We start from the raw sequence: 17,062 nt of genomic DNA, 5'->3' as shown, positions 1-17,062 counted from the left end.
AATTTAACATGGAATCAAACCTGGACTTTAGGTTTCTTCTACAGCCAAGGATATTGAAAGTCCAAAGTGTTAGACGTGCTAAAGATCACACAACTCACTCATAACAGAATTGATACTGGTATCTTGGGCCTTAGTATCTTAGAAAAAACCAGTGTTTTTTCCATGAGACTATTAAAAAAAAGACATTTTAATTCTTCTTTGATATCATGCCTATTTTCCTAGAAAGATTTATAACATTTTAAAAGGCTTCATAAACAAAATTTTCAAGTCATTAGAATGTATTCTTAACTTCTTCCTCTTTTTTTCTGTGCTGAGATGCAATTTGGAAATTAGATTGTTGACTTATATCTCAAAAGATTAAAGCAAATTGAGCAGGCAAATTTCGAAGATTATAAGGGTTCAAAAAAGAAAGTAGTTAGGTACTTTTAACTAGGTCAGATTTAATTTGGTTAAAGGCATTATGGAGCAAGGACTCATAGCATAGTAGAAAAGATTATAAGGGTTCAAAAAAGAAAGTAGTTAGGTATTTTTAACTAGGTCAGATTTAATTTAGTTAAAGGCATTGTGGAGGAAAGACTCGTACATAGCAAAGTAGAAAACACTGGATTTCTGCTTGAATTCAGAGAATATCTATAAAATTGGGAGTCTTATTATATACCTCACAGAATTGTTATGGGGATAATATGCCATATAAATAAATAAGTGGTTGGGAGAAGATGAGGATATATATTTTAATTTGGATTATGCAAGATCACTCCAAGTAACTCTCCCTGCCTTCCTTCTCCTAAAAGTTTTTCTTTTTCTTTGCCTTGTTCTTTTATGTTATCGTGAGTTTCCTTCACTGCTCAGAGCTCACATGGCCCAAGATTGACATTCCTAATAGCATTACTGTCCATTGTGCATCTTCTAAGAGTTAAACAAAAATTCAATTGTTGCTGGCTTTTGAAATGTGTGTAAGCTTTTTTCTCCCCAGCCTTTTCCTTCAATCTTCAGGCTTTTTTTTTTTTTTTTTTTTTTAAATCATGATTATCAGTAGAAACTAGAGAAAAAGGCAATCTTGTCTGACAAAAGTTTTCTGTCTGCAGATTATTCTCTTATCTGAAAGTTTCCATGAGACTATTTCATGAAATATACCTCATTTATCACATAAACTATATTTACAGGTCTTCTGTTAGACTAAGTACTTTTTGGGAAAGCATCTTGATGTAACAAAAAACATCAGCATTGGAAACTGAAGATCTGTCTTGGGTTCCAGTCCTGGCCTATATCTTCATAACAGTGGGGTCTTGGACAAATCATATGACCTCTCTAAATCCCCATTTCCTTATCTGTAAAATGAGTATAACAATAATAATAATAATAATATTTACATCAATGCAGAATTTGTAGTGAGAACAAAATAAAATAACAGTGCATGTAAAACTTGTTTTAAAGTAGGTATGTTGTAAAGTATACACTTAGAATTTTATATCATTTGATAACCCAGCATAAATACCACTAAATTTTATGAAATCTGCTAAATTCTTCAGTCAAAAATATATTTTACATATTTCTTATGCACATAGCAGCACATCCTTTGTTCATGTGATTATCTTCTTCCTTAGTAGACTTCCAAGTTTCTGGAGAACAGGGAAGGGTATATCTCCATATGAAGTATCCTCTCATAAAAACAAATACTTGGTATATGGTAGTGCAAGGGGTTGATCTTTTATCCATTTGAAAAGGACTTCTTTTCTAGTCTAAATGAACTTTAGTTTTGTTTCTTTATGGTAGTCATTCATTTGCCATCTTTTTGTTTTATATTTGTAGGAATATTTGCTTTTAAGTGTACCCGTGCAGAAGAATTGTTTAATATGTTACAAGAGATTATGCAGAATAATAGCATAAATGTGGTGGAAGAGCCGGTAGTGGAAAGAAATCATCAACAGACTGAATTGGAAGTCCCCAGAACCCCTCGAACACCCACTAGTAAGTACCTGCCTTCACACAGATGCTTTTAAGAAGAGGTGAGAGAGAGACAGAGTTGGGGAGGGAGGGAGATATATGCTGTATGCAAGAAATTTGTAAGTAGAAGAGCAAGATAGTCCCTGACAACAAAGATTGGTTTCGCCTGCAAGTCAGATGGAAAGGGCCCAGAAGTCCTTAGTCTGCAAAGGACATGGTACTTTGTTTTATGATGCAACCATTCTGTTTCTAACACTGAACCATTTAATACTATCAAGTATTTAAATGACAAGAATTTTCTTTCCTAGGTCTTTAGTAGCTATGGCTTACAGGAGAGGTGGGAGCTGTTGAACTAACAGACAAAAATACTAGATTGCAATTCCATGAAGACTGCTTCTTTAAGCAGGCTGTGGTGTTTTAAGCTGGAGACAGAGTATGTGGTCTGGAAGGAAGTGTGTTGTATTGTGGGTTTTTTTTTTCCTGAGGGATTTAGGCTTTTCTGCCCAGGATGTGCAGATACAGATGTGTTGAATAATGTGAATCTAAAACAAATATTGGTTATGACTGAATTGTCATTGATTATATTTTAGTTAGGTTATTATCTAGTAAAATATGTATATAATTAAAACTCTAAATTGTGAGCAGCTTGAAAATATTTTGTCATGCAGGATTAGAGACTAAACGATCATTTTGTTGAGAATTTGGCACTACATCTGCCTATAAGCCCTCTACTTTCCATCTAGTTGTTTTTCAAAGCACCCCCAAATAGAATTTCACTTTCTTATTGATGTATTCTGTGGGCTCCTTTAGCATTCTGATAGATGTATAAAATAATGATATACAGTCACATTTTCTTTCTTTTTTAAAAATCCTATTAGCTCCTGGATTTGGTGCACAGAATTTACCTAATGGATATCCTCGATATCCATCATTTGGAGATGCTTCATCCCATCCTTCAAGTAGACATCCTTCTGTGGGAAGTGCACGTCTTCCGTCAGTAGGTGAAGAATCAACACACCCATTGCTTGTAGCTGAGGAACAAGTAAGTATGAATTAGCTAACTGTGATAAAGAGTGTATGTTAGGTCTAAGTAGTGAATAGCAGCTGATTCATTCATCAAGCTTCTCTTTACATTTGAATTGCAGAAGTTATTTATTGGTTTAAGCCACCTCATATGTCACGATTAGAAATATTACTATGTTTTGTTTTGTTTTTTTATGATAATTGGCTCAGCAAAACTCCCAGTATAAATTGCAAGATTTATAAAATTTGGATGTTCTTAGGAAATCTAGAGTTTCATTTCAATAATTCCTCATAAAATATAGAACATGTCAATCAACTTGTGGTTCACTGATTGATATTCAACTTAATTAACCCAATATTGTGTGTAAGATACTATGCTAAGTATGGCCCAACAGACCACAAGATCCTGAAGTATTTTATGAATCGTCTAAACAAATAAAATTATGTTCAGCATAATTTTATTATTGCATATATTTATAGTAATTTATGTACATGTTTTATTTCTGTTAAATAATTTTTATGCCTTAGTGTCCCTCATAGTATCCTGCAAGTAACAAATGCTTAATGAATTTTTGTTGAATGATTGTTAACTTTATTCTCAATAATATATCATTTACTCCAACATCTAATTTTCGAAATATGGCAAATAACCTATTAGCTTAAGCCCACAAGTCATTTGCCTTGTTTATTGCAGTAAATTTTGTTAAATAAATTGAATTAAATATTGAAATAAAAGATTATTTTGTTCCTTTCTTGCTAAAGAAACATAACTATATGTGTGTGTGTGTGTGTGTGTGTACACAACTGAAATATATAATCATAGATGAAACTGGTAGATATATTTTTTTACCACAAAGTCAGTAGTTAAATGATATAAACATAAGCCAAAGACTTGTTGGCATTTTTGTGACTACCATCTATTTAACTTTCTTCTTGTCCGTAAAATAATCTTCATTTTTAGAAATTAATCATTGTTTTTCACTTATTTATTTTATCTAGATTGAATACTGCTATACTTACCTTTGTCATTGTATAGGAAGAAAGTTAATAGGAAGGTCTTAGGTATTTGGTGAAGTAGTAAAGAGGGAAAAGATCAAGAATGAAAATAAGGTTTTACATAAGAGACTGCAACCAGGAAAGGGTACCAGTTTTATGCAGATTTGAAGAAAGGAGATGATTGTAGAATTAGAAAGTGTAACCTTTCTGAAATAGAATATTGAATAGCCCAACTAGTAATTTCATATTTGTTGAGGGTGCCCTTAGTTGTTATTTTCTATTGTTCTTTTCTCTATTAACCTCATGTGAAATTTTAGGCTTAGTTGTAAGATAGTTTGTAGTTAGTTCTAAGACTTGAATTTTACTTTTAGGTCAGATTTTATGAAGCATTTAGGAACCATGCTTAAGTCCTGAGAAGGGATAATTTCTCTAGAAATATTGAAGTTTTGGGATTTCAAAGGCATACCTTTCACTAAAGATTACTAGGATAAAGACCTTATGGAATAAATGTTTGGAAGGAAAAGATATTGAGATTATACAATAAAATGAACAGCTAATTTATCATGAAGCACATTCTTTTGTTTTTTGGGACTCAGTATTTAAAACTCTTCATTTTCCTTTAGGTTCATACCTACGTCAACACTACAGGTGTACAAGAAGAAAGGAAAAACAGATCAAGTGTACACATATCTTTAGAGACAAGACTTTCTAATGTTGAAAGTAACAAAGCAAAAGAAGAGCAGAGTGATATTGAGGAGAGAGATCCTCAGATTCTTCTTGAGCCTGAAGGAGTCAAATTTGTTTTAGGACCAACCCCTGTTCAAAGGCAGTTAATGGAAAGAGAAAAACTGGAGCAACTTGGAAAAGAACAAGTTAGTGGTAGTGGTACCAATAACACTGAATGGGACACTGGGTATGACAGTGATGAACGAAAAGAGATGCCCTCGGGTAACAAACTGGTGTATGAAAACATAAATGGGCTATCTATTCCTAGTGCCTCAGGGGTCAGGAGAGTTCGTCTGACATCTACCAGTACCTCAGATACCCAGAATATCAACAACTCGGCTCAGAGGAGAACTGCATTATTAAACTATGAAAACTTACCATCTTTGCCTCCTGTTTGGGAAGCCCACAAGCAAAGTAGAGATGAAGATGACAGTTTAGGACCAAAGACCCCATCTCTCAATGGCTATCACAGTAATCTGGATCCAATGCATAACTATGTGAATACAGAGAATGTAACTGTGCCAGCAAGTGCTCACAAAGTAGAATTTACAAGACGCCGGGACTGCACACCTACAGTTTTTAATTTTGACATCAGGCGTCCAAGTTTAGAACATAGGCAACTCAATTACATACAGGTTGATTTGGAAGGTGGTAGTGACTCTGACAACCCTCAGACTCCAAAAACTCCCACCACTCCACTTCCACAAACTCCTACCAGGCGCACAGAGCTGTATGCTGTGATAGACATTGAAAGAACGGCTGCTATGTCAAGCTTGCAGAAAGCACTGCCACGAGACGACGGTACGTCTAGGAAGACTAGACACAATAGTACTGACCTGCCTATGTGAGCCTTGGAAATGTTGCATCCATCGTTTGCACCTTTGTGAAGTTTTTAAAAATGAAGATGCAAGGGCTTCATTTTCATTTCTAAACACTAACACCTTTTATAGACTGATAGATTTTTTTTTTTCTGAATACTTCATGTGCTTGTTTAACTAAAGGGAATTAATGTAGAGCAGGTACTCATTAAAGAACACTAATTACATTCTATAATAGTTGTTACTGTATAGCAATTGCCATTTTCACAGTGCCTATTTAATTGAGAGTGGAAGTAAGTGACATCCCAGTTTTGAGTTTTTCAATATTCTGGACTCGTGCCTATCATTTATGTCTTATCATGGTTGACATTCATAACATTTTATAAAAACCTTGATGTGTGCATTATTAGAAGATAAATCTAGTCTTTGAAAGTAAATATCTGTAGATTCACTTTCCAAGTTAGGTGGCCTCCAGCATGAGTCATTCATCAATTCATTAATTCAAGGCTTTTTGACTTGAGCCAAATGCATTGTACATAAAAGGAATACATATATAAGGTAAACCATCCCTCCTTACATAGCAGTCAAATCCTTTCCCTAAAACTTGATTAGAAAGAGTTACACATCCATAAATATGGCGTACTGTGTGTGTTTGAAGGGAAAGTTCGGGGGAAAGTTCCCTTCTCCTTACCTCATGCTTTCATTGTAAGGGCATGTCAAGGTTCCCTTGATCAGAAGCACGATGGAATTTAGAATCAGTCTCAGGCCAATACTATCAGAAAAGAGTTGCAATTCTTGATCATCAAACATATTCTCCAATAGTCCATTAATCTCAGCATTGTTTCCTGGAGGCATTTATATTTGTGCCATTAAGTTTCCACTGATCTTTTCTTTTTTTTTTTTTACCTTTGGTGTTCAGGATGTCTGTTTTGTTAAATGATGTTTTTAGGTTTAAAATGGTTAAGTTGTATATGATTTTGTTGTTTATCTGTTCAGTCTTATTTAGTCTATGTTTTGTCAAATTATGGTTTTGAAGGTTCATTTGGAACTTACTGTTAGATTTTAACAGGGTTGCCCTTTTCCAGTATTTATTGATATGCTGTTTACTTTTCAAGTCTGATAGAGACATCCACTTGATTTTAAATTCTCATTCATGTGTCCATAGATGAACTCTTTGGTTGCAAATGAAAGTAGACACTAATAAAATAAAAAATTCCCCAGAGGTACTGTAGATTTATCAATGGACACACTCCTCTGCACTTTAGCAGTAATTTTCTCAGTTATGTAAAGCCTGGCTGCAGTTGTGCTCCACTCACTCTAATAATATTCATCAGCTATGTTTATCCTTAAAAACATAGCTAGAATTTAGCTTTTACCTTGATTTTGGCAGAATGTTAATATACTGTTAAATCAGCCTCATAGAGGCAGTGGAAGATCTGTAACAAAGAGATCATGTTATACCCTAGGACTTAGAGGAATTGATGTTTATTTAAATTAATCCTCCATATTCCATGATTCTTGTGAATGGAAGGGGAAGTAGACGGAAGGGTTTTGCTTATATTCCTAAATTTTTAGACTTTGCATTTAAGGCTAGCTATCCAGATTTAGGCTTAAATTATAGCACTAATTTAGCTGGAAATTGTGTCATTCAAATAGCCAGTCTATTATTTGGGTTACCTTATTTGTAAAGGCAGATCATACATTTGTATTGCAATAGAGTGTGGTGTCATTGTTAACAAGGTAAGATGTCAATGTTGTCATGTCAGTGCCCTTTGTTTGCCTAGCAGGATTTTTGTATTCTGTGAACTTGGTGCTTGTAAAAAGTGAGAAACTAAAATGCTTACTAGAGCCATGGTGCCAGGTGGGCAGTTTCTCTGATACAGTTCCCTTTTGCAATATCTTAATACTGTTCCATTTTTTGATTTCTCCTGAGAAGATTTTTAATTGTGCCAAATTTGATGTGTGATGGTTTTTATAGCATGGAATAAGAATCACAACTCTAATATATATATACATGCTCTTAATTTGAGAAATAATAGCAAAGATCACTAGAATATTCCCCTCCACATGAAAGGGCTAATAATATCTGTCTATTCTTTTAAATCGAAACCCTTCCTCCTTCCTTTTTTTCCCTTTATATCCCTTTCATCCCTGGATATGATAAATTTCCAGCTTTAAAAACATGCCAATCTAACAGCTTTGCTGTAGGTTCTGCACTAGCATAGCAATACCTACAAAGTATTTGACTTTTACTATCAAATAAGTATTGGATGAATACAGCTGGTGACACTATATAGTTACTGCTGAAATTCATCTATTTCCCTGTTTAACAAATACATTCCCCTGGAGATTTTGCAATAAGACTTAAGCTGCACCCTACGAGTGTATACCTGACTTACCAGGTGTACGTTTTTATGAGATACTTTTGTTAACATATAATTTATTCCCAATCCCTCTATACATTTATTCTCCATCTGCATTCTCCCAGATGGAAGGAGATCTAGCTACTTTTCCTTGGCATGATTTCTTTCTTAATTCTCTTTTCACATAAGAATTAACATGTGGTGCCTTCCCTCCCACCAGGAAGATAGTCAAGTGGTTTTTTCATTTTACTGCTGCTTGTGGAGTGATGAGATATGCACTTTACCCTTGAAGACTCAGCAAAAAAAGATTTTCACTTTCCAGCTGATCTAAAATAGACTGCAGATAACAGGCTTGGGTCTTATTAAAATTTGCCAATAAGTTTTTATGTTTATAAATGTTAATTAACATTGATCCCACAGTTAAATGTTAGATGGAATGAGACAAGGATATATATTTTTTCCCAGAAAATCTGTGGCACATCTTCAAAAAAAAAAAAAAAGTACCTCAATAATGTTTTACAAAATTGGGAAAGGGGCCTTATATTTTCAGCTTCCCAGCCACACAACACTGTGTTTTTGCCTGAAAGTAAACCTGCCCTTTTTATACCAAGCTAACAATCGCCATTCCCTCCCCCAGGCTATATAACCAATAATGCCCCTGTAATTTGTGTAGTGTGGAGTAAGTGTCCACAGATTATGCCTTCATCAGAGAACTCATGGGTAAGTAACAGGTATCTTACCATCACATTTATAGTTCTGATGAATGAGGTGTATGGTACTATTTAAAAAATGTTTTCCCTGAACTTTGCCAAATGTTGAATATAAGCATTGGTACTGAATTACTGAATGTATAGAAAACACTTTTGACTTGAAAAATAAGTCTCCTACCACGAAATACAAGATGCTGTGCCCAGACCAGCCCTAGTTTACCTTTCCTCCCTCCAGTTCTCCTTTCACTCCATTTACCTCTCTTTCCCCACTTCCTTCTCTCTTCCTGTTTCCATCACCTTATCATATAACACTCCATTCTGTTGTAGCATCATTAGGGCTAGTTTTTCTGCATCTTTAACTACACTATAGAGTTGCAGTTGCAGTACAATTGGATACCATTATAGCATGGAAACTGACTGGTATTAATAGTACAGTAGTCACCAGTGTGCCACAGTTGCATTATTAAATGCAAAATATACATTTTTATAAAGGCCAAATTTGTATTATTATGTTTTTATTTCATTACAGTGTATAATATTGTAAGATTATTATGTCCTAATTCACATTATAAAATGTTAAGTTTTTCCTACTTAAAGGCATAAATATAGCAACTTTGTATAAAGGTAGCTTACTAGATTTTTAATTTTTTCTTTTATAAAAAGTTGTCTAAACAGTGGGACTACCATTGCCAAATTGTATATGAAATATGAATTTTGCCCCCCCTTTGGTTAATTTCTTTTATAAACATTCCATGTTTCTCTAATAAAAGACAAAAGTGATACTGTACTATGCAGAAATTGTGTATTTTTGATGCTGTTTCTTATCGCCATTTTAAATTTTGGTTTGCTTTTTTTTTTTTTTTTTTTTTTTTTTTGTATTGATAACTTACTCAAATGTTATTGTTCAAGGCCTTGTGCCATGTGATGTTGACATCATTGTGTGCCCTTCTCTTTAAGTCCTCATTTCCTATCATCCTCCATCAGTGCCAACTTCATATTTTGTAGCATGGCAATAAAATATTGAGTTTATATTATAGCATTGTGTGGCTTTTTGGTGGATGTGGACATAGGCTATATTGGTGTTTACTTTTTTATTTGAAGACATCTCTATTTGGCATAATATCTGAAGAGATCCTATGCTTTGCACAAAAAGGTGCAGTACAAACCTTTCAAACTCAAGTTTGTTCATGCTTTTTAGCTATTCTGTGCATGTCAGAATCCCATAATAGAAAAGAAAGAAAAAGACAGAAAGAAAAGAAAAACCTCAATTATCAGGGCTATTTAGGAAATATAATGTTCTGTTAATTGAGTACGATTAGACTAAATTTTAAGGAGCAAACTCTTCTAAGTCTATTATCAAATTTTTAAAATAATGTATTCAGCTTTGTAGCTTATTAAATAAAGTATATCAAACAATTTAATCTTTCTTTAATGATGATTAAGTGTTTTGCATTGCTTCAGGGTTGTCATTTTGAACATGAATTCTCATTGTACAGTTCTCTAGTCCATAATGTGGATAACTAAGCTGAATAAATAGTATAACTAACTAGAGAAACCCCTAAAAGCTCCAGATTTCTAATTAAAATAGGACCTAATAATGAGTTTTTAAAATTACTTTCCTTGTTCCTCCTAAAAATAGAATAACATTTTGATTAATTGCAGATTTTACTGATTTAAGGTTCCAATTTATTGGTTTTATTATATTTGGATTTCTTAGTAGTGTTCAGAAATTCTATAAAAGATTTTAGTTTCTTATCTAAATCCATATATGTCCTTTATAAATTTTCAAACTATGTCCATATTTTTAGGATGATAATATTTCAAGTAGTATAGTCTGACTTGTGAAATTTAAACCAGAGAGTGCTAAGTTCAAATTTAGCCTCAGACACTTAATAGTTGTGTGACCCTGGGCAAATCATTTAACTTCTATCTGCCTTACTTTGCTTAACTATAAAATAAATATAACAGCAGCGCCTATCTCTCAGTGTTGTAAGGATCAAATGAGATATATAGTATGGTATATAGTAGATGCTTGGTAGATGATGATGATAAGTAGAATAGGGTCATTTTTTAAAAGCCTTACCAGCAGCATTATGTTTTGGAATCAGACAATCAAGGTCACATTTGCCTAGTCATTAAGACTAGTGATAAAAGTTAACTTGGGTACACCTAGTCGGGAGGCAATTCTACAGAATACTCATTTATTTGACACATTTGATTGTCATCTGTGAAGAAATTTTTGTGCTAGGAACTGAATGACAAAAGATAGTCTCTGCCTTTGAGAGAGCTCACATCTTTTACAATTATTCCGTCAACATTCAAAAGCAAAAATATAAAGCTCAAACTTAGAACTCCTTTTCCATGCTCTGTGAGCTTTACTGAAACAGAAACAATGAAACAAAGAATGAGCCTTACAAGGATGTGTACATGTTCTGAGATTCAGTAAATTTAGATAGGCCCTGGAGAACTGAAGAACATATTTCAAAAATATTTTTAAGCATCTGTCCTTTACAAGCTCTTTTCTAGCAACTTGAATGTGATGGGAGGGTAGGGAGTGATATATATATATATACTTTAAACAAGAAACTATTTATCTTCTGGGAGTATACTAGTAAGGACATAGAGACATAGGTTCTTTCTAAATTTGAAGATTATATAAGTCTAATAGAAACTCCTGCTCACTAGTTTAATCTGCTTTAAGTGAATTCAGGAGCTTATAAAATCAAAGGATTTAGAACCAGAAATGATTTTAAAGATTGTTTAGTCTTAATTTTACAGGTGAGAAAAAAGGTTCATACTGGAAATGAATCACAGGTAATTACAGTATAAATAATATGTTTTTTAAAAAAACAGGATAATAGATTTTGAGTTATGCACATGCAAGCAGAGTGGTACATATACAGATCTAAGTATGGCAGGAGAAGTGTAGATTAGGGAATATTTCCAGAAAGAGATTCCCTTTGAGTTGGGACTTTGAAGGATGGACAGAAGTTCACCAGGGTAGTAATTTTGGGGAGGGCACAAAGGGAAGTGCTTCCAGACAACAGGGACACCAGGTACAATGGGGGAAGGATGCTAGGACAGATGAGTTGAAACATTTCAGCTTGAGCTCAACTACAAGCTACAAAGAGGGAAATAGATTATAGAAGTGGATATTTCCATACTGAACTTTGAATGTTACGATTAAGAGTTTGAGTTTTTCAATAAAATTGTATTGATATCCTTTGACACCCTAATTTTCCCCTTTGTCCCTCATTCCCTTTCCAGAATTCTATCCTTTACAACAAAGAATTTTTAAGAAGTCTGAATTTCATTTCAGGAGACAGAAAAACTCATGTTCTTGAGTTAACTCTCAACTCTGGATTGCCAGCTTTGATGTCATGAATCCATTCAGGAACATCTGAACCACATGAAGCCATTTTTCTGCTGAGCTTCACCAGTCTGTGGCTGGGCAAACTGACATTTACTTGTTTTTTCATCTTATAGTTCCTATTAATGAACTTGGAGAAAAGTTCTCTCTCAGTTTGGGTTACAGCTCCCTATAAAATAGAACTGGGTGCTATAAACCAGTGTGGTGAGCTTGGAAAGTCTCTTCCCACATCTTTCCACCTCTGTAGGGAAGAGGAAGTTAGGGAAAAAACAACAGTAACAGTAAATTTCTGTAATAAATATGTCACAAATTTTCACAATAGCCTTATCCAAAAAAATGTGTACTTCATGCTGTACCCTGAATCCATTGCTTCTAATCAGATGGTGAGTAGTATACTTCATTAGCAATCCTGTGGAATTGTGGTTAGATATATTGATCATAGTTGTAAGTCATTCAAGGTTATTTTTATTATTTGTATAAATTGTCCTCCCAGTTCTGCTCACTTTATTCTGCAGCAGTAATTTCATATGAGTTTTTCCAGTTTTCTCCATTTTGTATAGCATAATAGTATTTTGCCACATTCATGTAGTATAGTTTGTTCAACCATTCTCCAATTGATAGGTTAGCTCCTTAGTCAGGGAAAAAGCAATATGGCTCTTCAAGGTTTACAAAACACTTTATAAATATTTCATTGTAACTTCATAACTCTATAAGGTAAATATAGTTATCATCCTCATTTTGTAGGTGAGAAAACTGAGGCAGAAGGATATTGTGACTTGTCCAGAGTTACATAGTGTTGGTGTTTGAGGCTGGATTTGAACTCGGGTCTTACTAATTCTGGGTCCACCACTCTCCATTGAACTACCATAATCCTTTACCTCTTTCTTTGATCTCTTTGGAGCACAGTCCCAATGGTTGTATTACTAGATCAATGAATAAGTACAGATTAGCAACTCTGGGGAATTGATTCAAATTACTTTTTAGAATCACTGAACCTATTCACAACTCCATCAACAATATACCTGTATTACTCTAGTCTTTCAACACGTGCAATTTTTCTCTTTTTTTCAACATTACCAATTTGATGGGTGTGAAGTAGAATTTCAGATTTTTTTCAATTTCCATTTCTCTCATTGTTAGTGATTTGAACTTTTTTTTTTCCATATAGGACTATTGGTTGTATAGTGGATAGAGTACCAGGAAAACCTGAGTTCAAATCCAACCTCAGAAATGCTTAGCTAACAATTTTGGAGTATGTTCATATTACCTAAATTCCAGGGACTATCTTCTAGAAGAAGACATTCTGTGTCACCCTGTCTCCTGCATGGGAGTAGCTTCTTTCCAATGACTTACAGGCTGTGTTTTAAAAACCAGGATAATGGGGCAGCTGCTGCACTCTCTTGACCAAAGTGCCCAGAAATCTTAACCAAGATTTGAGTTTACCCACTGGAGGAACAATATAAAATGATGGATAAAAGGGAGAAAGACGACTTTTTTCTGCTTTTCTCTTTTATCCTCAAGAAATGGAGTTTGGTTTGGAATTTTTAAATTTGGTATTTCCTTTGTCCTATTCAGTTCTAGGCTTTGAATTAATTGATAAACATTTATTAAGGATTATGCTAATCTTTGGTGAACAAAAAGAAGCAAAAGGCAGTCTTTGTCTCCAAGGAGTTCATAATCTAATGTGAGAAGAATCTCAATTCAGATTTGAATCATGGAGCTGGGATCCTGGGCAAGATATTGCAAGCAGCCAATCCATCGAGAAAGTCCTGAGAGATTAACATGGCAGCTTGAATACGGGTTTGGGACTTTAAATTTAGGACCACTACAACTGAGCTAAATAGTAGACCTAATCTCTTTTTCCTTCTTAGAGTATGAAGTGGTACAGGAGTAATTAAACATATCTTTTCATGTATTGAGGGAAAGGCTTACCTATTTGTTTTTATTATATCTTTGAGTTAATATACCTTTGTAAAACTTAATTTGACTGTTAAGTGGTTAAATGGAACTGAGTTGTAGGAGCTCCTTATTGGGACAATAATTGGTAGGGATCGGAATTAATGATGGAGAGCCTAGACTCTCTATGAGTACTGGAAAACCATAGTTAAAATATGAAACACCCAACCTGGCAGTGCAAGACAGGATAATAATTTTTACATTTAAAACACAGATGGAAAAGAAAGTGGAATCACTTCTTTTACGGTCATTTTTATTGAATGGCCTTTTCTAATGAGTTGGCCATTCTTCTTGGCTCAGTGACCCAATTCTTTTTGACACAAGTATACATTGATATTGTCCCATTTGACTTTTTCCTTTCTGCTAGTACATTCTTCTCACTCCTTTTATTTTTTTTAGATTTCCCTTCATATTCAATTCACACCTGTACCTTCTATCTGTGTATACTCCTAACTGTCCTAATAATAAGAAAGTTCTTCTGAATTACAAGTATCATCTTCCCGTGTAGGAATGTATCCATTAGTATTGTCAAAAATATTGAGAAAGCATTAAGAGGATGATAAGCTTAAATGCTTCAGTGCTTAGCTGCTTGTGTCACTGGAATTGACCAAGGGAATTCAGCGCAATTCCACACATGCTCCTCCCCAGACCCATCCTCATTCAGGTTCCAGTATGGTTCTTCCTACCCATTAGACTGTGAACTCCTTAATCAGAGATTCTGTTGTCTCTCTCTTTTTTTTTTTTTTTTTTTTTTTTTAATCTCTAGTCCTTTTTGCATAGTCCTAACACATAGCAGGCACTTAATAAAGGCTTACTGTCTGACAAAGTAAATAGGGAGGAATTCTAATTACATATATATATATATATATATATATATATATATATACACATACAGATACAAAGATATTTAGACAGACACATGTATACAAAAGTGCTATCCCCAGGCCTAGTATAGTTACATAGGAGGCACTTAAATTTATTGACTCAAGTTCAAAATAATTCAGTTCCAATAGAACAACCAGCACTGGTTCCCAATAGCTTAGCTAAGACTGAAATATATTGTTTTTTAAAAAGTGAAATGTAAAAGTGAAAAATTACATGTGGAGTCAGTAAATATTTTAAACTTTGCATCACAAAATGCTAGACAGTTTTACACATTTTTTTTTTAAATTGGCAGTCACTGAAATGAAGTTTAATTATGAATCTTAGTAACTCCATCTTGGTTTTAGCAATTACAAATCTATTACAGTTTGTTGGGAAAGCAGAGTATAATGATTTGTCTCTGCAAAAAAAAAAAAAAAATAATAACAAAAACAACTCCCTGTACTTTGGACTGATATTTTTACTAAGTGGAGTAGTATATAAAGTGTTGGCTGGACTTGGAGTCAAGAAAACTTGAATTCAAATCTAACCAGATACTTAATAGCTTCATTATTCTGAACAAGTCACTTAAATTCTGTAGACCTTAGTTTTGTCAGCCATAAAATGGATATAATAATAGTACTTCCCAGGATTGTTGTGAGGAACAAATGAGATATTTGTAAAGCTTTTAGCACAGTGGCTGGCACATGGTAGACACTATCTAAAAGCTTATTCCTTTTCTTTTTTCCCTTCCCTACTCCTATATATTCCTCCTATAGTTTGTTTTAATGAATTGAATTTTCCCTACTTCACACCATACACTACTTTGCTGTCTAATTAATCTTTCTGAAGAGTAGGTCTGGCCATGTTAGCCTCCTCCTATTCAATAAATTCCAATGGCTTCCTATTACCTCCAGGATCATAAATAAAATTTTCTGTTAGCTTTTAAAGTTTTGTATCTTAGCTTCTTCTTACCTTTCTGTTATCTTACACCTTACCCTCTTTCCTCCCATACTCTGAAATCTAATGACATTGACCTCCTTTATGTACTCACATGACTCCATTTCCCAACTGGATCCCATTTTCACTGACCATCTCTCATTCCTAGAACTCTCCCTTCTCATCTCTGCTAACATCCTACCTCTTGCAAGAAGCCTTTCCCAGTCCTTAATCTTAATGCTTTCTCTTTGTTGATAGCTAATTAATCTATATCTTGTTTATATATAGATGTGTGCATCTTTCCCATTAAAGTATGGGATTCTTAAGAATAAGAACTATTTTTTGCTTTTCTTGGTATCTCCAAGGCTAAGCATATAACAGGTGCTTAATAAATGCTTGACTGACATTACCTAATAACTTTTGTACCTATTTCCTTTCTGTACATTTGTTGTTGTTCTGTCGTGTCTGACTTTTTTTGATCCCCATCTGGGGTTTTCTTGGCAGAGATACTGCAGTGATTTGCTATTTCCTTCTTCAGTTCATTTTACAGATGAGGAAACTGAGGCAAACAGGGTGGATGGAAGAGACTTGTCCAGAGTCACATTGCTAATAAGTATTTGGTGCAGAATTTGAACTCTGGAAAATGAGTCTCCCTAACCAGGTCTCAGCATTTGAATCCTCTGTGCCACCTAGTGTCCCACGGTGTACACAGTAAGTGCTTAATAAGTGCTCATTGGTTGACACCATCTAGTAGTTTTGTGCATTTGCATGTTGCTCCCCCTCCCCCCCCCCATGAGAATGTCAGCTTCTTGAAGGCAGGGACATTGTTTTTGCCTTTCCTTATATCCCCTGTGCTTAAGAGAATGCCTGATACATAAAAACCGCATAATAAATGCTTGTTGACTTTTGATTCTGCTGCTTTATTGTATAAAGGTGCCCTACAGAAAAGTCTTATGGCATTTTTACTCTGCATCATCGCTAGAGCAGTACAAGTTAAAAAAAAAATCTGTTAACTACCAATTTTTGTTTCAGAGAGAGATAGGAGTGGTTGATTTTTCAGAACGTGTAATTTTATGTACAAACAGTAAGAAGTCAAAATTAAAATAATAATTAAAAAGAAAAAAAAAAAAAACTGTGCCCCAAAGGCTGATTGAGACTCGGGAGAAGCAGCTTTGAGTTGGTCCTCTTTGGGGGGAGGGGAGGGAGAGGAGGGATACTTACAATGAAGCATCCTTCTCTGCAGAAATCATGTTGCTATGGCAACTGCCAAGCAAAGTTTCCCTTTGTCCTCCGGCCGTCAGACTCCAAATCCCATAATGCCTCACTCAAAATGTCGTCCTAGCCCCACCCTTCCCC

At 34.4% G+C, this 17,062-nt stretch overlaps 1 protein-coding gene across 3 annotated transcripts in view; it reads left to right on the top strand.

Annotated features, from left to right (window-relative positions):
* FRS2 (fibroblast growth factor receptor substrate 2) overlaps window positions 1-9,611 on the top strand; it is a 104,136-nt gene extending 94,525 nt beyond the window's left edge. For all 3 annotated transcript variants that reach the window (XM_031940682.1, XM_031940684.1, XM_031940683.1), the window contains 3 exons: window positions 1,810-1,968; window positions 2,823-2,986; window positions 4,587-9,611. In XM_031940682.1, the coding sequence (XP_031796542.1) occupies window positions 1,810-1,968; window positions 2,823-2,986; window positions 4,587-5,537 (1,274 nt within the window). In that variant the 3' untranslated portion in view covers window positions 5,538-9,611. The remainder of the gene's footprint in view (window positions 1-1,809; window positions 1,969-2,822; window positions 2,987-4,586) is intronic.
* Window positions 9,612-17,062: the final 7,451 nt, after the last annotated feature.

The sequence above is a fragment of the Sarcophilus harrisii genome, chromosome 5 (assembly GCF_902635505.1).
Source record: "Sarcophilus harrisii chromosome 5, mSarHar1.11, whole genome shotgun sequence".
NCBI lineage: Eukaryota > Metazoa > Chordata > Mammalia > Dasyuromorphia > Dasyuridae > Sarcophilus > Sarcophilus harrisii.
Note: the sequence above shows the minus strand (reverse complement) of the source record. Positions and strands in the feature narration are given on the sequence as shown.